At 40.8% G+C, this 25,107-nt stretch overlaps 1 protein-coding gene across 10 annotated transcripts in view; it reads left to right on the plus strand.

Moving 5' to 3' along the window:
* The window catches only part of IKZF1 (IKAROS family zinc finger 1), a 314,542-nt gene that overhangs the window by 101,101 nt on the left and 188,334 nt on the right, over positions 1–25,107 (plus strand). For all 10 annotated transcript variants that reach the window (XM_078688103.1, XM_078688104.1, XM_078688095.1 and 7 more), the window contains exon 3: positions 11,453–11,572. In XM_078688103.1, the coding sequence (XP_078544229.1) occupies positions 11,453–11,572 (120 nt within the window). The remainder of the gene's footprint in view (positions 1–11,452; positions 11,573–25,107) is intronic.

Raw genomic sequence — 25,107 nt, forward strand, 5'->3', positions numbered from 1 at the left:
TAGGACAATGAGTTTGGAAAATAGAAGTGAGGAAAGATATCCTCTCCAGCTCAAAAAAAATACGGACAACCACATCAAATTGCACACTCTGTAACATGTATTTCATTAAAAACATTAGTGAAATTAGATTGAAAAATCTGCCATTTGGCCTCAGTTTATTAATAGGTTGCCTGGGGGTGTGACCTTGCCAAATTCACTTCAAAAGATCCCAGTTTTTTGACACGCCAAGATAGTCCTGATATAATTCCAGAGTGCAGTTTTACAGCTGTCTTTAAATACTATGGCTTTCTAGCCAAATTAGCTGGAACATGGCCTGGATAAATGCCAAAATTGGTAAATTTTTAGTCGTTTTGTATTTTTTATGGGCATCCCATAGATTACTCATTGTAATCGCTTCTGTTTGCCCCAGGAAAGAAGTTATGGATCCTTTAATGAAAGACACAAATTAATGGCATTGTAGCAACATTCCCTCTTTAATTTTATGGCTGTATATAAGGTGTTCTTCCTAAACCGACAACATATAATTGATGAAGCAATATTCCGCTATTATGCAGTTTTAATTGTATGGTAACATAAATGGAAACTTTACCTCTACCATTAACAATTTGAATAGTCTATTTTAAATCATTTGTCCTGCTTTTAAGCTTAATCATTACAGTTGATGCTGCTATTCAGAGAATTTGCGAATAGATGAACATAAGCATTCTACACCATCGCACTAAGACTTGGGAACAACATTTCAAAGAGCAGTGCTGTAATGAAGTAAATTAAATATACAGGCCAGGTGTTCATCAAATGATTAAACATTTATTAGCAAAAGGTCTCAAACATGAGGAAAATTGGATATTCAGATCAAATGTCATAAAAGAAAGTCAAACTTTCCCACTGAAACAAATGGGAATTCATTATTTAGGTTCAAAGAAGTTTTATTGATAAAAGTAGGGGAGTCAATACAAAGTACAGTCAAGACATTACTTCAATAACATTGTATGAAGTGAGCCGAAGAGTAAAACAAGTAAAATGATATACCGCTATCATGGAAAAATAGGAAAATACTAAAGAATTCAAGAGCCTTTAGGGTAATCAAGGAGGTTTTGGAACTTCTTGTTGATGAGGCTGCAGCCGAAACAAATGACTGGCACAAACATCAAGGTACATAGTAACAGGTAACCATAAATCTAGACGTTTCGCTGCTATGTGTATGGGATAAACAAAGGAAGTATCTAGTCTGTGATTATGGCAAACATTGTACCACCACGCTCTAAAAGTAATTTTTGAAAAATCTTTCCAGTTAGCTGTAATTTGCTGGAACACAACTGCCATCAACAAATCAATGATTTTAACATTAAGGGGCACATGCATCAATATTGCATTTTGAGATTCCTTAATTGCGAAAAATAAGGAATCGCAATTAAGGAATTGCAAACTGCAATGCATCAAGAAATCGCTATAAAAATAGCGATTTCTTAAAATTCCTTAATTGCGATTCTCTAATTGAGAATCGAAATTAAAGAATACCTCCCCATCCATTCCTATGGGCCTAGAGGCCCATAGGAATGAATGGAAAGAAATCCGCAAATTAAGAATGCAATTTCAAGGGTGCAGGGGGGTCCAAAGGACACCCTGTTGCACCCCTGAAATCTGCTTAGAAGTACATTTTGCACACTCACATGCCCCAAGGGCGTGTGTGTGTGTGTAAAATGGAACTTTGAAAAATGCACTTTAGTGCATTTTTCAAAGTTTTTGCAAATTACCATGAAGGTCAACTTCATGGTAATTTGCTCCCCTTATTTGCGAATTCACAAATTTTTAGAGTTTGATGCATTGCATTTAAGGAATCTCAATTTGAGATTCCTTAAATGCAATTGCAATTTAAGAAATCGCAATTTTGCGATTTCTTAAATTGCGAAAATTACAAAAATGTTAATGCATCCCAAATATGGGAATTGCATTCGCAAACGGCCGAATTTTGTGATTCGCACCATTTGCGAATGCAATTTCCTTTGATGCATGTGCCCCATTGTGTAACATTTTCCCAACAAGAAGAAAGACTTCCCAGAAAAAGATGAGTAAAAGAAAAATAAATTTTCGTTCTGAAAATCAAGTTAATTTGGGACCATACTTGTTTCCAAAAATTATGTATAATAAGACAAGCAAATGACATATGAAACAGATCTGCATTCGGGGCGGAACAAGACCAACAAACATCTGGTGTTGTAGCAAATTTTTTGCTCAAATCATGTGGTGTAAAGACAAGTCTGTTATATAGAAAAAACAATGTCTGTGTTATATTAGCTGCTCTGGATGATTTACGAATTTTGACCCATATAGTTTTCCATAAGGACACTGGCCAAGATGTAGCAAAATCATGTTCCCACAACTCTTCAACCTTAGATTTTGGCCTAATAGTATTGGTGCTGTTAATATACCTATATATGATGGATGCCTTGGATGTGGTTTTTAATAAGTTATGAAGTTGTGAGATAGAAGTAGGAATAGTAAGAGATGTCTGTGTATTGGACAGCCGGGTATAGGTAACCATCACCGTTCCCTAAGTAAAAGGTATTTGTGAATGAATGATGCAGGTAAGCTAAATAATTGACTAAGTGATGAGAAAGGTATGAATTTCAACTGAGAGAATAGTTGATGTATCAAAATGTACCCCTTTTGACGACAGGTCTTCCAATACAATGGTTTGATCTTAATGAGAACATTGTTGTTGTGCCAAACGGTGGAGTTAAGAAAATCATCTAACATATTATGAGGAGAGGAGGAGGAAGATGAAAGTAATTTGGATGTGAATTTGATTATGGGCGTGGATAATACTTGTGGTTTACATGTGAAAGAAAGGTATTCAGCAAAGGAAAAAGGGGACAGGAAGAGACGTTCAACTGTAGTCCATAAAGCACAGTCATCTGTGGGATCTCGTAGCCAAAGGGAGGCTTGGCATAAAAGGAATGCCTTCTGATAAGCTGGAAAATCCGGAAAGTTAACTCCACCATCCGACTTGGGACGTATTAACCTAAGAAGGGACATAAGAGATTTTTTATTATTCCATAAAAAGGAAGGGAGATTGGAATTAATTCTCTTAAGCAATGTAGTGGGAATAGGATCCGGGATATTAGAGATAGTATATATAATTATAGGAGATAACATCATCTTTATGATGTCAAGACGGCCCCACCAAGATAAATAAAGAAGATGCCATCTGGTGGTCAAGTCCGATATCTTTTGAATACATTTATTCATACAAAGTGATACTGTATCAGAAATTGAAGAAGTAACATGCAATCCCAAATATTTAATGTGAGTAGGACTCCAAGTGAAATTAGAGGCACTGAAATCTGATTTAAAAGTGTATTTTGTTAAAGGTATACTCTCACATTTGTCGTTATTCAATTTGTACCCAGAGATTTTGGAGTACTCGCGCACTTCTACTAGAAAGGCAGGGATTGAATCATTTTGTTTAGATAAGTATAGTAAAATATCATCAGCGTATACTGCAAGTTTGACGTGGGAAATGTAATCATTGAAAGCCATGTATATTCGGATTCTGACGTAATTTAGAAAGAAAAGGTTCCAAGGCCAGGTTAGAAAGGAAGGGGGATAGAGGACATCCTTGATGTACACCTCTTCCCAAATCAAAGAATGGAGATACTAAACCATTGTCACAGACCGCCGCACGGGGGATAGAGTAAATAAATCCACTCAACTCTACCAAACGCCTTTTCAGCATCCAAGGCAATCACTGCGAGGGGTTGTTTAATATGTGAGGATTTGGACAAAACGTTAAAAAGGAGTCTTGTATTATCAGTTATAAATCGCCCTTTAACAAACCCAGATTGTTCCTTGCCTAACAAGTCTGGTAAGTGAGAATCCAATCGGGTCGCTAATGCTTTGGCAAAAATGTTGTAATCAATATTAACCAAGGAAATGGGCCTATAGTTTTTGCAATGCTTAGAGTCCTTTCCTTCTTTGGGTATAAGGCATATGTGTGCTTCAGAGAAGGAGCCTGAGGAACTACCTAATGTGGTGAAAGAATCTATAAGAGAGTACAACTTGGGCAATACCAGTTTGGAAAAATGGAGATAAAATTCGACCGTGAAGCCATCTGGTCCTGGTGCTTTGTCCTTTTTAAGGTGTTGGAGGGCGTTGAATAAATCCTGCTGTGTTAAGTCTAATTCCAGAGAAGAGAGATCAGGAGGAAAATGTTGGGGTTTATGAATGCTAGAGAAGAAATGCGATAAGGATTGGTTAGTGGGTTGAGTTGCAGAGGTATATAGTGTTTTATAAAAGAGAAAAAATTAATTCTTATTGTCAGCGTCTTTGTATTTCAAACAGAATTTGCATCATAAATAGACTCAATATTTAGCTTATTATGTCTAACTTTTAAATAATTAGCCAAAATTGTTCCCGCTTTATTTTTACCCCCATAAAATTTTGCACTAGATTTTAACAGAAATAAAGAAGCATCTTCTGTAGACTTTTTGTTGAATTGCATCTTGGCATTAATGAGGGCTGTTAGACAATCTTTGGAATGTGAGGTTTAATAAGAGTGCTCCAATCTCTTAATCTTCTGAAGGAGGTCCCCAGTGGATTTACGAGCAATTTTTCATTTTTTTGCAACAAAGCCAATTATGAAATCTCTTGCTGTGGCTCTAAAAGTGTCCCATAAGGTGGAAGAGTGTATGGAGGGAGTTTCATTTATCTCAAAGAACTCATCAAAGAAACTGGTAAAAGAAGCAGTAAACTTAGAATCCAAAAGAAGAGTGTTATTATAACGCCATCTTTTAGGACCTATTGCTTTAGGTAGAATATCAATGCTCATTGAGACAGGGGCGTGATCTGACAAAAAAATGGGACCAATTTCTGCATTAGTAAGAGTTTGCGCAATATTATGAGAGACAAAAATATAATCAATCCTTGATTGAGAATGATGAGATGGGGAATAGAAGGTAAATTCTTTAGAGGTCGGATTACATAGACGCCAGGCATAACAAGTTTATGTTGCGTGACCGCCTGAACAAAGGACTTATGGGGTTTATTAGGAACAAAAGTAACTTTGGATTTCCTGTCAATGAAAGGATCAAAAGGTTGATTACAATCTCCCGCAAGGATAAAATTATCATCCATAAAATGGGTGATATGTTTAGCGAAGGTGGGCCAAAGGTGGGTTCACCACACAAGGGGGCATATAGATTTAGAAGAGAGATTGGAACACCCTTGAGAGATAATTTAACGTTTAACCATCTACCATTCATATCTGATTCTTGAGATAACAAAGAGTATGTAAGGGACTTTCGACACAATATCATCACTCCGTTACGTTTGCCATCACCAGGAAAATAAAAACTTCACCTACCCAACCTCTCTTCAGTTTTGATGATTCGGTATCTGAAAGGTGCGTTTCTTGTAGGAATGCAAAATCAACATTTAATTTGGCTAGATGAGACAGAATTCTTTGTCTCTTAATAGGGGAATTCAAACCCTTAAAGTTCCAAGTAATAACATTTTTTATGACATGGAATATTAGAAATACATCGATCCAGAAAAGTGAAAGAGAAAGAAAAAAAGAAGGACCAGATCTTTCACACGATTTAATAGTAAAGTGATTATCACAATAGAGAAGAATATAATAACCAGAGGAAATATCAAATTGAGAAAAACTAAAGGAAAGTAAGAAGAGAACGACACCCGGAAATAGAATAAAAAGAGAAGATAAGAAGGGAAGTAGGATAACACTGGAGAGCATAAATATGACAAGCAAACGGAGGGAAGACATACCTACAAAAAAGGAAAAACAAGGAGGCATGATCAGGAGAGCACGAGGGGGGGAGGAACCACATGGGATAGGCGACATTTCCAGGGTCGGCCAAAAGGGTGAACGGGAAGACACCACGAAACAAGGCTACATAATCTGTGGAGACAAAATACAGTAAGGTTAAAAAGAAACTGCTGGAGAAAACACAAACACAAGTAACGAACAATGACAATTAACGTGTTTACAATACAATCCAGACTTGCTAATATCAATAAAAACAGCATCTGTGTGAAAAACCAGAAACTTCAAAACATGAAGTAACAACCATTAGAAAGAAGAACGAAGGCTGGAGAGATCCGTTAAAATAGTAAAATGATCTCAAGTGTGGAATGAAGAATGAGGGCCTGAAGAATCCATATTGGTAGGTTTACAAGAGTTTGTGAGACTTTGGAGACGTAAAGTGTCCTCATATGTCGTTGTTCTATTGTTGTTTGTAACTTTGAAGAGGCATGGGAAAGAGGCCGTAGCGGGCCCCTATTGACCGCAAATCAGCTCTCATGCCCAAAAAAGCCTTGCGTCAATTTGCAGTGGCCTTGGTGTAATCCTGCGCAAAGAACAGAGACGAGCCTGACCATGTCATTCGTGGAGAAGCTTTGACCGCCGACAACACCTTCAATAGATCCGTGTATTCTAAAAAGTATAAGATGACTCCTCTTGGCCTCTGCGTGGTTGAAGATTGGGAAGGAACTCGGCCTAATCGATGCACAGGTTGTCTATTGAGCATTGTACCATCCGGCATGTGTAGTAATTTGGGGAGGAACAACTTGAAACAAGTGAGAGGATCAGTTCCTTCAATACCCTCCTCAGGCCGTAAATGCGAAGATTATTCCGTCTGTTGCGATTCTCAAGGTCCTCCACTTGCCTTTGGAGTGAGGAGATCTGTGAATGAAGATGAGAAACGGTGGTGCATGTTTCTTCTAAGGATGAGACACTTTATTCCACTGATGTGACCCTTGTCTCCATTTGAGACCAATTATCTGTTAAAGTCTGCAGTTTGGCATTGGTTTCTTCCATAAAGGGACGTAGAGCCCTAATTTCCTCCAGAAGGAGCTCCATAGAAACAGGCGAAATGGACTTAGGTGGACTTAGTGTTAGGTTTTCCTGGAGCTGTAGAAGAGGAATCCATCGTTGTCTGCAAACTCTGAAGGGAAGACGTCTGAGAATCTTCGAACCTGGAGAACTCAGAGAATATCTTCGAGTTTTTAATAAATATATGCTTTTGCATAGAAGATGATGAGTATGTTGATTTTATTCTGCCCATAAGGCGCATTCATAGCAATTCCCTCCAATAAAGCACAAGAAGAACAACTCCGTTAGGCAGAAACTATTAAAGAGATCGAGCAACCGTGGAAGAAAGAGTCAAACAAGCAACATATGAAAGGGGTCTCTTGGTACAGTCACAGAAGTTCAGGTGTTCATTCCAGCAATGCAAATATAGAGACGTGTTGAAGTCACTGACAGAAGGAAGGTGCGGTTAAGATTGGAGCTGCGTACTGCGTGGATTGAACAATATAGGCAAAATGGTCTTGTTGCATATGAGGAAAACATAGGTGGGGATGTGAGTCAGCATACAATATGCAACATTGGTGAATGAGGATCCAGCACACAGAACAAGAATTTCTAATCCTGGAAGAGTTGGGTCATTAATAAAAAAGAAACTGTGCTGTTCAAGCTAAGAAAGCAGCATTGTGAGGGAACATCATAGCACTCGGTGTAGTACAAAATGGCTGCCTCATAGAAAGCAATGTGAATGCCTCAGAGGATCTTGATTGGTGCAAAGACCCCTCAAAAAGGACATCTCTAGTGAGAAAAATATCAAATATACAGTCCTGGGCGCTTTTAGAAGACAAGCGGGTGAAATATACAAAGAAGAGCAACATATTAGTTGATTTGTGAAGAGACGTGCATCACGCGAAAAAACAAAATGGCAGTCGCGGCAAAAACGGAGCCGCGACCGGACTTACTGCAGTGAATAACTCTTCCAGAGCAACGTTTCTGGGACTGCTAAAGATATCAAAGTGAGCCCATGTTCTTTATAAATCCAAATTCGTCTCCTTCACGACGGAGAAACTCCTGAAAATCGCGGAATCCACCGGCCACACCGGAGAGCCTCACCCCTGTGCCACCATACTCCCCGGGCGCCAAGCCACGCCCCCGGAATTCATTATTTAATAGTAGACAATGAAAGAAATCAAAAACCTTCGAACAAAAAGACTAAAAGCCTGATTTTGAATTTGGTAGACAGACTGTTGGCCATTGGGGTGGCAGAGGACATTACCTCTGCCATCCTGAGGTTAGTACACCTGCTGCCAAATTTGAAGATTACCACCAGGTCTATGGTCATCTCTGCACATGTAATGGAACTAATGGCATGATGGTTCTTTTCAATCTACTAAAGGTTTGGCTGCACACCAAAGTTTTTACATTTTTTGCTTTTCAAACAACACATTTCCAAACTGGGAATTTGGTTTAGAAAAACAAAAAGCTAATGACTCTCTAAGCCCTTGGAAATTTCGTGCAGAATGAGAGGGGGATGATTATTTTTTTGTCCCTCGCTGACACGTTTTTTTGGGCAGTGACAGACAAGAAAAAAAGGCATTACTCTGTCCATCCTAAATAGGGAGGACTTTGTCATGTCCTTACCCTAACGACCCGACTCCTTGGGGACATCAGAGCAAGTATTTCATAAATGGAGTCAACAGGGAACCATCAATAGAATACTAAAAGACCACCTAGCGCTCTAAATATGGCAGGCAGACTCCACCACACTCTAAAGCAGGCCCGATGTCTCCTTAGGGGATTGCCATAAGAATCGAGGATTGAAGTCAGGTTTTCCTGTGAGTAGAACTGGTTAAAGAGCAAGGGTCTGGCAACACATTTACCCTCTTTCGTAGTCTATGGCTTGTAGGAAAACTTTGGCCAGCAAAGCAAGGCTGAAGGCAGACTAGATATGATGGAAGGGAGCCAATGGAGAGCAAGAACATTTTAAATAACATGCTTCCGCTAGAGAAGGTAACTTTCAAAAGCCACAGTTTCATCAAAGATTGTTGGATTAACCTTGCTATCTCTCAGTCAATCTCTTTTAATAGATTTCCAAGTGTTATTACAGGAAGAGGAGGTGAAGCCCATGCATTTTATCTACCAAAGGCATCTCATATTTCCACTGGCCAGGCTTAGCCCATAATTTTCTCTTGATAGTCTGGTGCCATTGTCAATTCTATTTACAGCAGTACGAAGACAATGTGGGAATGATCCAGGTAAACCGCCAGTACTACTTCTGCTGATAATTATTTAGGACTGGCTGTAACAAATCTGAGTTTCTACTTTTGTTGGAACCCTAGAAGCTGAGCAATTGGCCACAAGGTTCTTCCCAAGCTCTGCCAGAACAGACAGAAGCTATTCTTATAAACCAGCAGATGCCTTTGTCACTAAGAACACTCTATGACTAAGCATTTCAAACTTGGAAACCAATGTAAAAACTTCCAGACCATAGTTTGCTAACACCAGGGCACATCAGACACTCAACTGGCCAAGGACTCACTGAGAAAGTTAGTTTCTCTATTCCTGGTAGCAAGTATTTTATTCTACAGCCTCCGCAGAGATTAAGGGAGAGGCGAGGCCAGGGCTTCTCAAAGCCTTTATAAAGGTGATTGGATCTGGCTTGCCATTATAAAGATTCAGACTGAGAAGGGTACACCTAAAACATTCCAAGGGGGTTACCTCTATGGTTCTGCTTTACATCAATCAAAGCTTGGGCATCATTTTTCACAAGTCATTTTCTGTCATAATAACTATTTTAATAGAATGAATTTGCAATCAGAGCCTCTTGAGTCGCCAGTTTTCCCATCTTTTCTATTTCAAAGACCTTCCACATCTTCCAGCAACACAATAAGCAGGATGCCCTAACCTTCCTCCCTCTACCTTCCAGAGAGAATAACAAGGACCTCAGTATCTCCCAGGACAAAGAAGATGAGTGATGTCGTAATGCTGTAATTCTCAATTTATCGATGTATTCTGAAGATTGCCTAGAAGCACTTGTCTCTAATTTCTCTCATGCCCTCCTGTCTAGAGTGCTTCTGAAGTTAGGAAAGTGATACTTCTAAAGGGGGTCATTGGCATGTCCTAGGTTCTCATTTCAGCCCATTTAGCAAATATGCCTAATAAACAAATTGCCTCAACTTGTGTGTTAAAATCTTTAACTACACAGAACGTTATTGCCAGCTTAGATAGTACAATTCTGATTTTAATATTGAAATGTTGCTCCCGAATTTGCAAAGTCTCCAAATGTGAAATTTAGAATGTCCACCAATTAAAAAAAAATACATATACCTACAGGAAAGTTCCATCAGGAGCTGTGTAGTGGACACAGTAGTTCGCCTAGCAATATACACAAGACAGCAAATCATGTTGATAAATCTTAGCGAAAGCCACATCATACAAGGCAAAACTGTAGGAAAAATTAAATCTCCTCAAGTTTATAACAAAAGTGCACATATGACCAGGAGGTAGCAACCCTGTGCAAGACTTTTAACATTGAGTGTACTGGTTATTAGCATTTTCCAACTCCGGTGACAGCATAGTGGCTAAGTGAGTCTCATGCTATCAGGGGAAGGTATTTAGTTACATTTTAAAATACACGTTTAGGAAATGTAAGTGCGAGTGCGGAAATCCTATAACAATTGTCACAAATTATGTTAACTTAAAACTTCGGTTTTCGCCATTAGAACGTTGCAGGACTGTGTTGACCCTGCCAGAAGTCTAACCTGTGGCCTTCCTGTTATACATAATCTTTTTGGCCCCATCTTGCACTCATTTAATTTCTGCGAGAGGTGAGGTTTTGCAAAATATGGTTCTTAATGAATAGATCATGTTTTGTTATTCGGGAAGCCCATCCGACCGATTACGATGGTTCCAAACATCATTCGGCCAGAGTCCATTTGACTTCAATGGGAGCCTGTGTTTGGAGCGAATACACATGCTCCCATTGAAGAAAGTGGTGGCTGCGTAAAATTGTGCACCGTGTGGCTGCCACACAGTGCATGGTTGGAAAGGGGGGACCCATAGGTATGCCCAGGGGTTCGATTCGAAGGCCCCCGGGTGAAGGGGGGCCTGCTATGGGCCCCCAAAATCAGATTCCTACAGCTGATTTGTGTCGGAACAACCGATTCGGAAAGGCTGTCCGAATTCGAAATCCTAATCGCTCAGTCGGAAACGTGCTGTGTAGACCGGTACTAGCCTGCTCCGACCGACTCGGTTACTCAGAATACCATTTGGAAACGAGTCAGAAAGTCAAAATGGTTCCCGAACATTATAATCCGTCGTTCGGAAGTGTTTCCGAGTCGGTCGGAAACAAGGCTTTCCAATCGGATTCGGATTAACCGAATGCCGTTCGGAGCCTTTCCGAATGACACCGTAACTGACCCCTTTGTCTGCTATGATGTCAAAATATGAATGCAACAATACTGCAACAGAAATCTTATTATGTTTAGACCTGTTGAGGCCCTATTTGATCTTATTGATTAGGTTCCCCTTTGTACTATTAGTGCACTTTGAAGTTCTACCATGTAAGATAACGATGAAAATATATGCCACAAACTGGTCCTTTAACAACACTGTGTCTTGTTTGCTTAGGAAATCACAGTTCACCCATGAGTGATATCCCAGAGGATGGAGATGAACCAATGCCTGTGCCCGAGGATCTGTCAACAAATTCGGGAGCACAGCAACACTACCGAAACGACAAAGCATTGGGTAAGATGGCGCTTTTTTGGAGTTATTGGGATTAGGCTAATTCAAAAGAGTTGTTAGGTTACCATGTGGTTTAAAAAACTCTATTTTTCCACACCTCCAGGAATGCTGAGATGTATGGCACCATTTTGGATGACTTATGGTGGATTGGAATGATAGACCGAATAGTCAATTTTTGGGTATATACAGACGCTTGAGTTCTTTGACTGCCATGTAAACAGAGAAATACACCATGTGCACAGACAAAAAAACTCTATTAATGGCAAAAAACATAACAGTTCTTCATAAATGTGCTGCTTTGTACACAGGAATTGACCAATGCAACCCAGTGGCCCACGAGAACCGAAGACATGCAATATTTAAGAATGAAGGATGGCTCTGTAAATGGTTCCTAAGCAGATTTACTGAATTGACATATATCTCATGTGTATAGTTTAAAAGTTTGCATGACTCCAGTCTCCATGCACACATCCTGTAGAAGACCAGCATGTAGTGTATCTCATTTTCTGCAGTGTCAGGAGCCCCTCCACAGGATCTAGAGTGGGATGCGTTACATTTTGAGGTGTGATGTTGGAGGTATTGATGTTAGAGTGGACTTGTCTGCTCTTTTTGCGTTGTATTTCCTGTTACACAGCGACATCAGGCATTGTTGCCAATAGATTCAGGGTCACTATAAAACGTCTGCCTATTTGCTTAATGTCCGTGCCTTTAGTGCTGTTAGACTTACATTGTATTCTACTCTAAAGTGATGTAAATTTTCTAGCAACAAATCAGTTGAATAGCATCATGCTTCATTAGCGCTCAGAAACAGCGCGATTTAGGAATGTGTGCGCAGAATATAATGCCCTAATTGGACAAAATGCTGACAAGGCATTTTTCACATTAATATCTCACTCATACGCAGGGGCTTAAGAACAAAATGATTCTTTAACAGGATCCTGAAAGTCATTGTGTTATGTTTTGAAGTAGTCTCGCCTGAAACATATATTGCCTCACAACCCACATAAACACATTGCCTTTCTTAACACTTTGGCCCAATCATGCTGGGGCTAAAAAACACAGGTGCAAATTGTGCTCCCGCTTATTTTCATTTATACAAGCTAACTTGCATGCAAATTGCTACCAAATGAAATGTTGCCACTTCAGAAAGAGGAATAACATGCCAATAGCATGTCAGTGCCCATTCTGCGATTTGCCATTTGCACATGTGTATATTTACTTCTACAATTTATGCCCGTTTTGGTGCAACCTTCTCTTTGCAGATTTCAGGTTTCACTATGTGTAGAGCCTTCTTCCTTGTCTTGCTGTTTGTAATATTTCACCTTCCTAGGTCCTTTCCTTTGTTCTTTCTCTCCAGAAAAACACCTTACCAGACTCTTTTTTGTGTCTCACTTGTTGCTAAGCATTGCACCCATGAGCTTCTCACACATCTCAGTGGTTGTTGATCTTCATGGTGGGTGAAAAACAATTCATTGGAATGCAGCCTGAGCGAGCGCCAAGATTAATTCAAGCATTCCATCCATCACTTTCTTTTTTGATGGCCTAAGTGTGACATCTTTGCCCAGACATGGCTCCCGTGCACACTGTGTATTTGCAACCAAGCTAAATCTGGCTGATGAGCGCTAACTAGGGTAAATCCGGTCCTAGGTTGCTTGTGTTCTGGTTCAGGGAGGACCTGGCATGGCAGTTTGGGCTGGACTGTTCCACTTGGAGCAGAGTCAAGACTGATTTGTCTGTTGCTGGGTACAAACTGAAGTGGCATGGTGTGCAAAATAATGATGCATGAGGATACCACCTGGAGTATTTACCAGTGACTGAGATCAACTCAACCATTCCATCCATTAAATGTTTTACACTAGAGTGAGTCGCCGTTAGTGGGACAGGTATTCCTAGACGTGGGTCCAGTGCACACCGTGTCACTGTAACCAAGCTATATCTGACTGATAAGTCCTTACTAGGCTGAAACTGGTCCTGGGTTGCTTATGCTCGTGTTGAGGGAGGACCTGGCCTGGCAGTTCGGGTTGGGCTATTCCCACTGGAGTAGGGTCAAGACTAATTTGCATGTGTCTGGGTCCAAACGGAGGTGGAATGGTTTGCAAAATAATGATCGATTGGGATGCAGCCCCTAGAAATGACCAGTGGCTGAGATTATTTAAAGCATTCCATTCATTACTTTGTATACTTCAATATATTTATTTGTAGCAGAACTAAACATGAGGTAGAAGCATATTTCTGAATTATGCAGTTTTCAGAGATTCACACTAGGAAGACATGAGACACCATTGCAGAAAACTTGTAACCCAAAGGAGGCTTTATGATCATCAGAATCCTGGCGATATGTTGGATGAGGAGCACTCTAGGGAGTATTCTGCAAATCAGAACACAATAGACAGAGCATTTTATTATGACCTGTTTCTGTACCCATAATGCATAATTTCTAAAAAATGTATGTTGGAAGCGGGGATGGTTCATGGGTGGTGTCGAGGAAGTAGGATGGGTTTAGGCTTTTCCTTTCCTGTTGCCAATTCTGCAGATTCTATGTGACCAACAGATTGCTCATGAATTTTGGGGTGATTTTGATCTGTGTTGATATACTTGTGGAAATTCAGTTGGTAGATCTAAGTGATACTATATTAGCAAGTGTGGACATGTGTGTGTTGAACAGGATTGGAAACATGGCTGAGCCTTGAGACCTATTGAAGTTGGTGTAAGGTTTTGGAAAGTTAGAGGGTGTATTTATCCAGACCATCAACATAGCAGATGAAGAAGATGGATAAGAACCATGTCATCTTTGCAAGCACAATGAATGAAGTTCCATGAAGCCTCCTAAGTAGAGCATGCTGGTAAATAGCGCTGAAATCAGCTGATAACGAATGAGAATTAGGGGCTTATTATGATGTCAGGCAAAATCACTTCTGCTTGACACCGACTCGGTCATGGGACCGACTGACACCCAGTCGGCGGTCCCAATTGATTGATTCCAATGAGACTGTCGTCCCTTTCCTCAATAGGAGCTCGAGTTTCGGCTGCAAACCGGCCACAACACAAGCACCCATTGAGGAAAGGGATGTGCAGTTCATCCCTGCACCCTGTGGCAGGCACCTAGAGGTGCCTGCCATGGGGAGCAGGGATCAAAAGGGGGGCACCTGTGTGCCCCCTCAGCCTACAACCGGAGGCCATGCACCAAAGGGGACCTGCTGGGGGTCCCCAAACATGCTTTCCAACATGGTTTCCATGTCGGACAGACCGGTATGGAAACCATGTCGGAAACCATGATCATAATCTCAAGGGTGGAAAGACCTGCCAATGAGATTACTTTCCGGGTTCCTAAAGGCGGACGGGGTCTCCGAGCCCGTCGTAAGCCAGCTGGAATGACCTGCCAGTTTCCTTCCCAACCACCTCCAACATAAAGAGGCGGTCTGAAAGGAAACCGAGTGGCCCATTACAATGTGGTCCTAGGGCTCCGACCATCAATCGGAGCCTTTACGGGCTGCAGTGTACTATAATGTCTGTCCCTGAAAATGATTTATTTTGGTTATCCTGTAACTAGTAGATGCTGTTGTTAACCAAATCACCCCTACTGTTATTTTCAATTTTCTTTGGAAAGATGAATGTCAATCAGCTCTGCCAGCATGGGAACCTATGAACTTCAGATTACACACAGATACCAGCAGAAGGTGCTTGAACTCTACGAGACATTCTATTAAATACCAACATATACATGCTCTACAAACCCCAGCTCCCTAAAACAAACAAGCATTGAACATATACATCATAGATATGCTCTACAAGCCCTAGCTCCCTAAAACACACAAGCATAAAACATGTACATCATAGATATACTCTACAAACACTAGCTCCCTAAAACACACAAGCTTCTATGCCACCACTACCCTTACATAGTAATCCTTTAGCTATGCCACTGAAATCTCCCAGCTAACATAGTTTTGCTGGTTTTCAGGTATGTAGCGCCATATAAACGTTACACTACATAATCACAAAAATATATAATACATGGAGTCACAAAGAACAATATATTTATATATAGAAGTATATAAAAACGTATTTAAATATTTCCCTTTATATTTATTTTTAAGTTTGATAACTTAGTAGCCATGGAGTGCAAATGCATGGTCCACATGTAACTTCCTGTTTCCTCAGTTAACGGTATAGTTTCAGGACCGCTACGTCTAAATGCAGTTTTTGTCATGCTTGAGTTTTTAAGAGCAAGGATGACTCTGCCAGGCAGCACCGAGCAGCATGTTTCTCTTCCCTCTTCCTTGAGCAGGGCCATTTGTAGAACTTAAGCCATTTTAATGAGTAAAACGCTCGTCACCGGAGCATTTCTGATGGCGGGGCAGGTGTCAGCGGGTAAACATCACCTACGCCGAAGTATAATGAAAATATTAACTTTCAGCAATCGGTCCTGGAAAGGAAAAGCAGAAAAGAAAGCCTAGGAGGGAGAGAGACGCTGGCTCCCCGTTTCGGGGCCTCTCTCTGCAGATACAGCCTGCTGCTCTTTTGCAAGCGGAAGTCGGCTATCAGCGAGGCGCATCTCCTCAGCCCAGATACGCCCCGTCCCTGCTGGGGAGCCCCTTATCTCGCAGGATCTAGCCTGGCTTCTGAGGGGTTCGGGCGCGCATGGCTTCTCGGCCGGGGACCGGGGAGTAGCGGGCTGCGGGGAGGCAGGAAATGGAAATGGGGAGGAAGACGAGTCAGGCTGGCGGTCGTTGCAGTTTCTTCAATCTCATGCACATTTACAAGAACCAGCAAGGAGGGCAAGTTGTCTGTGTCACTTTCAGTCAAAAAGGTTTCTTTCGAAAAAACGCAATACAAGATTTAACAATCAAATAACATTGTAAGAGAATGCTCGTTATATATACACACACTTGCGCAAGATGCGCTTATGCCGTTTACAAGCGCTGCAAATAACAGAAGTTACTGCTACACCCACATGGTGTTCAATTTACTGACTTCAGATAGGTTGGAGCATCCTTTCCGGGAATCTTATGACCCCATTCCTATTTAAAACACAACATATCAGAACTGAAATACATTAATGGTACGCCCTATCAGGAACAAAGAAAAAAATATATTAACAAATGTTGCTTGTAGCTGGTTGTGTTTCATCTCTAAACATTGACAAACATACCGACATTGACATATTTGCCAAGACTCGACCAAACTATAAGTCAAGACCTCACATGTGACATGCAACTCTCCCAGTACAAGCCATACATCAACCATAGTTTTCCTAACAACATATATAGGTCTTCTTGTAATCACTACAGAAAGTTTGCATTAGGTGACGTCATGCTAGTGCCCGGCCCATGACATACAAATTCTAGATAACATAACATGCCATACCATATGCCAGTGACTAATAATGTACGCCTGCCTCCCATGTTCCACAATAAAAAATAACATGCAAGATGGATATAAACATAATATACATAGTTATGTAGCAACTTAAACAAGCATTGGCATAGCCAATAGGTCTTGCTTTTGGTACCTTATAAGTGTTTAGCCATGCAACAGTTGATGTTGTTGCACCAAGGATATTGTGCTGGATAACCAAACACTTATAAGGTCCCAAAGGTGAGACCTATTGGCTATGACCATGCTTGTTTCTTCTGGGCATTGATGATATATTTAGATTGGTCACTCTGCGGGGTTTCCAGTGGCGGCTGGTGAAGTTTCATGGTGGTGAGGACTCTGTGGGGGCTCCAGTGGTGGCTGGTGAAGTTTCATGGTGGTGAGGCGTAAGATGAAACCATGAATTTGCTTGAGAGAGTGCAGCCAATGAGCATATCTCTGCTCAGGGAGGTGCTGGTGGTCTCTCCTCAAGGAACAAAAATTAAAATGGCACAAACTGGTCCATTTTCAAAATAATTTCTTTAATAATATGACCTACATTTGTTTTTACAGGAACACTCTTAATATTTGAGAAAATTCCTAGTTTGTCTCCCCAGTAGTGCTGTTACCGGGCAAAAGGGCTTGGAATCGCCCCCATAAAATGTTTGTGCAAGTGAAGTGAGAGAGAAAAATAACTTTTCGGCCAGTCTTAAAGATTCAGGTAATAATTACAGATCCTACCTTGACAAGCCTAGGAAAAAGTACATTGCCCAAAAACAACATACATTGCTATGGCAGGTTACTCATTGTTGCAAACTACAAATACAGATGTGCTGAGGGTTAATTAATTTCCTTGAGCAAAGCTGCTTGGATTTTAAGCTAGGACCGAGGACAGAACAGAGAAATAAAATACCCATGAACATGAATGAACCTGTCTCCTAGAAGGAACACATCTCCTGTGCCTTTCCGTGCCGACGATGAATAAATGCAAGTGTGGTGCCCCAGTTACACATGCAAGCACTGATAATGAACGAATGGGGGAGGGGCACCTCGGTTGCACACGCACTCACAGAGGGCTGTTATCTGCTATTAGTGCAAACACAAATGAAGGGCCGTGCCATGCTCTGAATGACAAGACAATGAATGGGGTTTTGCGAAGTTCCAAATGCAATCACATACAATGGATGGGGCGCTTGTTGTCTGCTGTAAGTGCTAACACAAACAACGAGTGCCCTGCTGCGAATTAACACCCACACAGACACACAGTGAACGACAGGAGTTATATAGTACCTCACCCCAGGAGCTCCAGAGCCCTTTCCTTCCACCTCCCCCCGCCTTAGCAACTGCGAAACTCCCACTCCGCTGCTGAATGCTGACATGTAACTCAACAAACGTCTAAACAGCTGTAATTCTGGGGGAAACGAGTGACATTAATAAAGAGTGCTTCCGGCTAAAAGATGTGCGTTGAAAAGAGCCGGCTGCATTCCTGCCGAAGCTGTTGAGAGGGTTTCCCTTGCGCTGCTAGTTTAACCACGGGAGATAGTAAACAAGCATTGGCCGCAAAAGTGAAACTGATGAATGCCGATGAAAGTGAAACTGATGAAAGTGATCGCGCAACCTGCTGCAGTAGAGAGGGGCGAGTGGAGGCCAGCAGAGTGACGCGATCTGTGGTGGGGAGGGGGAGGGAACTGAAGCACAGAGAGAGGCACGCAAGGGGGGAGGGAATTGAAGCGCGGAGAGAGGCATGCAAAGCGCGTGCCCGCGCACATGCACTCAGCTCTAGGCCGGCCATGGCAGCATCTGGTAGCACTTTTTTTACCCCTTACTAAAAGTCGAGTAAGTAGCGCATGCGCTGCTCTAGGCTCGACCTAAAAATGACCCTATTGTAATTAAGTATACAATTTTACTGCTGTAATAAAGTCCATTTGTCAAGATCATTCGGGTTGAAGTATATTTGAATTATAACTTGATTATCACTTACATGTCGTCCCCCCTTCAAACCAGGGGATGTGGCCTGATGGAACAGGATCTATGACTGTAAAGTTACCACTAGCAACTTTTACAATTAGGTGAAGGTCTCTGACACTGGGGCGGGGATCTCCCTATCGTAAAGTATAGGGATAATAATAAGATTTAATAATCAGTGCCCCCCAAAATATATGATAATGCAAAAAATGTAAATTAACTTAAAATAATTATTAGCCAAGAATTCATTTTTTTATTTAAGATTAATTAAATAGATATATTACATTAATTTATAATTGTTGTTATTTAAAATATTATTAAAAACACCGTCATTATAATTTTTATATTTAACTATTTAGTATGGTTTATAACAATTTGTTTGTCTAACCATTTTAATTAATTAGATTTATTTTAACTAAAACCTTAAAACTTTTATTTAATTTCTTTAAAAAAAATACTTAATCAATTTTTTAAAAATAAATAACATTTGTGTTTTTTTAAATTGTGAAATATATGTTTTATTCATTCAGTAATAGGAATGTTATGGGACGTTACTGTTCCTGGCCCATCCCCCACCACCTTTGGCCTGGAACCCTCCCTTGCCGTTACTCAACTCCTCGTATCAACTCCATACCTTTGACCTCTCCCGAGGCTCTGTACCTTCAACCCCCAATCGTACCTTACTCAATTTCCCTCAAGCTAGGCTTGTGCTGTATCGGTGCGCATGCACAGATATATACTGTCTAGCAATTTGAATGTCAGATACAGTTAGTACGTGTTCTAGCTGAAACTAAATATTTTTCTTCTCTGGAAATCTAGTTGTCTTTAGTGGCTTTTTTTAGCCTCATGATATTCACATGGTAAAATAACTTTTCTGGCCTTCAGAATGTGGGAGATAAGGCTCGTTTTGCAAGACTTTTAACAGGAACTACATTTCACAAACAACCACAGTGTCGGTCTATCTGCTTCCTTTTAACCTACATTTCTCAGGAGAAACAGTATTTCCAACCAACAGAACAGATCTTCTGATATGGAAATGGCACATGCAGAAAGGAAACACTTATCCATGGTGCATGTGCTGAAATGCAGATGGTTTTGCTGCTTGAAACCCATGCGAATGACGGCTCTATAACTCGTCTGATAATCTGACCACTGAGGCTACTTTACAATAAAAATACTGACTGACTGGTTGGCGGAATTCCCTTCTACTCAGCAGTAGCTAAAAATGGAATTGTTGGTCCAATACCCACCATAAGGTGCCATTAATGCCCAGTGCTAATCATGGTGATAGATGCAGAGGGGCATGACATTTCTCTAGTTGTTGGGATGAAAGACTCCCTTATCCTTGACCCGTCATGTAAACGGTTCATGGGTAGGATCACTGGTTTTCTCTGAGGCAGAATTCTTCCTGCCCTGTCCAGGTTACTATTAGCTATAAAAGCTCAGATGGAGGCATGGGTGAAGCTTATTTGCATGAGACCCTCCTCTGTGAAGAGGAGCCCCACCCTTTGGCAGCATTCTCACAATGGTAGGCAAGATGTGCTGATGGCAGCAGATTTATTGCCACAACCATCCCCCCTCACCACTGCAGATTGATAAAAAGAGGTTGTAAAGTATTCCATGGTTGTAATATCTCTTTTTCTTTTGGTAGTTCTAGTAGCTAGACACTTTACTTGTTATCGTTACTGCGAGCGTGGAGTTATACTAATCATTTTATACTTAATGTAAAGTAATATTTGTATAGTCACTGCAATGATGTCTCTATACTTGATGCCTTTGGGTGTCAGAGGTCATGTGACAACAGTTCCTGTGATGTCATTAGTGTCAAAGGTTGCTTAATCTCTAGTTATGTCATAAGAGCGTTAAAGTTAATATCATGGGTGCTCGAAGGGAGTGTTATTCTACCCAAATTATTTTGGAGATTTGGAGCCACTGTTGGAATGGGTTTTCTATTTTACCAAAAGGTATTCTTACTTGATAGTTACCTAGGTAAAATTAACCCTGCTCCATTTTGTCAGATTGAGTAAACAATGACAAAATAACTAAAAATGTGAAAGGGATGTAATGTTCACTGCCTAAATTATAGCCCTATTGGTGGAAAACAGGTGATCCAATTTACTAGCCCAGATCCCACACATAAGCTGTCGCCAGTAAAGTGAGTTCACATGTTTTAACAGCCTGGTATCGGTATAGGTGAGTAACCTTTCAGGAAGGCCTTGTAGTCCTCGATTATGACTCCTACATTGATGAGTTGCATAATTCTTAGTTTAATCCCATAGTACATACAAACATTTTGTGACCTTGCATTCTGTTTCTAAAATGAATAGTAGGCGATAAAATGACTGATTCATTTATCTAATTTTGTATCTATAATTTGAATTGACTTTTAAATGTATAGTAATTACGTTGAAATGCCTAATTTGCCTGAGTGTTGGATTAATTTAAGTTGAAATTAGCTTTAATTGTTAGTCATATTCAACAAAACACAAATGTAATGCTAAATTTCCTGATTTTAATATAAGAAGTAGGCCTGGGCGAAATTTGTGTGAACTAATTCATGGAAATGATGTCATCTTCCGGAAGAATGATGTGAAATGCCGATCCGGCATTTGGGGCTAATTTTTTTCAGCGTGAAGTGCATTGAGGATACATTTTGTGTAGTCCTGCAATGGTATTTTTACCCAGACTGAATCTCAAGTCTGCGACCTGGCATAATGGTTGTAATCTTGGACATTTTGCAATACAAGTGTAAAGTAAAATGCCAGAAATCATGCACGATTACTCGTGTAGTCGGCATTTCTCCTGGAACTAATATTAAGAAAGTCTTGCAATAAGCTTCGTGGCACAGGTCACAGGACACAGGTGAAATCACCTTTGACATATTGCTTTGTACCAGTTGGCTGCCGTGTTTACAGCTATTCTGGATTCAGTTATACTGAACAGATCTAACAAGAGTTAAAGACAGTCTATTGCTGAGACACAAAGCGCGTTCCCATCCAAAAAACAAGTCTTCTTTTCGCCTAATAGAGTGTACTTTTCACTTAGCTCACAAGAATCCCCATCAAGCACTGCGAGCTCGGGTGTAACACCCATGAAAGTTCAGATAGATGACTTGCTGTGCCTGTGCCCATCTAAAAACTTACCAGTAGGAACACTTTTGGTTACAGAAAACTAGGCAAATACCAGGCCGAGAGAACATTTCCCCTGACTCGTTTCCTTGAACTAAACAAATGTGTAGAAACAGCTGTTCAGCAGCCACCGAGCACCTACACAGCTTCCTGTGAGAATGCGGGAGACATGTTTGCGTGTGTTACCTGACAGTTCTCCGGACACCGTGAACTCGCTGCCTGCGCACTTCCTGAGCACCGCAGGCTGCAGACACGCTCGCGCAGTGTGGGTTGCGGGTTTGGGTTTTTCACATGCAGGTCTGGGATCCGAGCTTATACCATGGCGCTGAAGCAAATTGAAAGTCTATATTTGCTGAAAAGAAACTTAATTGTAATATATTCTGAGGGAGTGCTGGGAAGATGCTTCAGAAGGTTTCGGTTTACTGGAAGTCAAGTGACAAGATGAAGGTACTATGTAATTAGATTTATAATGCAGTTCACATGTGCACTGCAAATTAATGACCAACTTCTCACTACCTTGTAGTATCTGGCTCCCTGTCTGCCACTCACATCATAGTATTTCCATTCGAAGTATATGTTCTGTCTGCCTAACATCAGGGCTGATCTGGCGTTTCCTATCATCACCACCAGTTGCAAATTGCCTTGCTGCCTCACAAGAAGGGCAAGCTAGTGTGTGGGTTGGTGGTGTCGTAGAGAGAAGGTGGGTGCTAAAGTTTAAATTCCCATTTAGAGCAGACAGATAATTCATCCTGATATCCCTCGATTTATCTTGGGCCGATGGCCTTTTGTTCTGTCTTCTTCACTCCAGCATTTATCAGATCTTTACTAAAAAGAAGTCTAAATTGCTTAAGAAAGAATTATTAAAATACATTTTGTGCAATATTAAATTACCAATGCAGGTGAAATCAAAAATGACACAATTTCTAGATAATGTGCAATTTGGTGTATTATTTACTTGAAGTGAAGTAAGGCCATCTGTTGTCGTATTTACTACTTCCTTAAAATGACGTGACTTAGTACATACGTTGATTGTTGTATGTGTAAATATTTCCTATAGTAAAGCTCATGATCATACACTAATTGAACACATTTTTGCATTGTGGTTTTCTAACTAGTTTCTCTTCTACCTGGAGAGTGATGGCATCAGAGTTACAAAGAGATAGAACTTTTTCGAAAATGACATCATGTTGGTGTGAAATTTCTTCTGTGTTGTACAAAACTGTGTAATGCCACTTCACATGTACCATGTCTACACATGAAACACTTAGGCCTTCATTACAAGTCAAGTGGAGGGGAATCACAGCGTGGAATTACGCCTTTCTTTCTATTGAGTGGGTAGGATTTTCCACTTCTACTTTTTCCAGATATAGGAAAACCAAAACCAATATTTTCAGCTGATAATTCAGTCCGGAAAAAAAACACACGAGGCTTTGGCTGCAGCAGAGACCAAGCCTCGTTTGCTGTTTTCTTTTTTGATGGGGAAGCAAACAGTGCTCCCCTTCTCAGAAATTACTTTCTTTTTCCCTACCCATCTCACCCTGCCACCTTCCTCATACCCACCAGGGTTGGATTGGGATTAAAAATCGACCGGGGGCACACTAAAAAAAAGTGGCCCACATTTGCATATTGCCTTTCCGCGAAACACTGCTTCGGCAAAGTTTTATAAAAAAAGAAGGGGGGGGGTCTCTGACAGAGGCATGTTTTGTTTTCTTAAGTTTACTTAAATAAAAAATAAATGTACGGATTAGTTCACACTGGTGAAACACACCTGAATACAAGTGAGGCCACTTCAGTTCAGGCCAACTGACACCACTCAATCTGCATACATTAATGGTCCAGGCCCAGTGAGAGAAAGGGAGTAACACCTCTGCCCGTTGATAAAAGGGAGGTAATGGGCGCCCGTCTGTCTCTAGAAAGGCCACTCACGCGCCAACTGGGCCCCTGGCAGCATCCAAACAACACAGACACAGCCCAAATCTGCCTCCAGGATGCCCAAAAAAGCAGCCCACAGCTGGAACTCGGATACCAGCCCCTCGGCCATTGACTGAGTGCCCGCCTTACCAATCCGACCCTTTTTACCCCACTAATAGGTTACTGTATACATGTAACAACTGGTAAATGTACGCTGTAAACTCCACTGATTTAGGAACTCTGGGTGATTTTAGTACTGAAAAAATGGACTCTACGTTGTAATTCCTCATTCCTTGGGGTTAACTCGCAATTGGAGAGTACTGAGGTGGATTTATTGTTACAGTAATGGTAAATTTGCATGTGAATTTATCATTTCTCCAGTACCATACAAATCGTAATGAGGGCCTTTTTATGGCTAGGTGTTGAGTAATTCTACTTTTTTAATATTTCCAAAGTAATAGTTATGATTACCTGGGGTAATCTATACTTGCAATGTGTAGCTACCTGTAAAATGTTTTTTTTTTAAAAAGTTGTGAGATTTCCATTAGCCTTTCTACCTAATCCTAATGTTTTGTTTTTCTCTGTGCCTTTTGCCTGAATGAGGATGCCCTTTACATTGGGTGCTGGTGCCCTCAGGTTTTGTGTATGGAGTCTCTCTGAGTATTTACTGGATTCTTCAGGTATTTGAATCTATTACTGTATACATTTTGTTTTGTATAAATATCCTCATTGACCTAGGATAACAGGTTTTTATATCATTAGGAATTATGATGCTAATTAAGGTGTCACCAGTCACATTACACGGATCCGCTTATGTTCATTGTCCTCATGGTCCCCTCTCTGATCCTTGGCAATGCTAAGGTGGGAAATATCATTAGAGTTCCCCTGCTGCACCACTGATGTAAAAGTTGTCTTTTTGCTCATACCATTCTACCTGCCCAGATTTCGTATCAAGATGTGATTAACCATCTAGATCCACGGGAGCTTTAGCGTCAACTGTTGGTTGAGCCACAGAAAGGTGACTTGAGTAGAAGACTCCAACTTCTCATTATTCGCATTGCTCTGTGAAGATGTTGAATGCTAGGAAGATAAACACCAACCTTGTTTGGGGTTACTATCATGAGAAACCATGTCGGCCCAAGAGCTGAACAGCCATGAAAGGGCTACAGAGAATTTCCA

The sequence above is a fragment of the Lissotriton helveticus genome, chromosome 4_1 (genome assembly GCF_964261635.1).
Source record: "Lissotriton helveticus chromosome 4_1, aLisHel1.1, whole genome shotgun sequence".
NCBI lineage: Eukaryota > Metazoa > Chordata > Amphibia > Caudata > Salamandridae > Lissotriton > Lissotriton helveticus.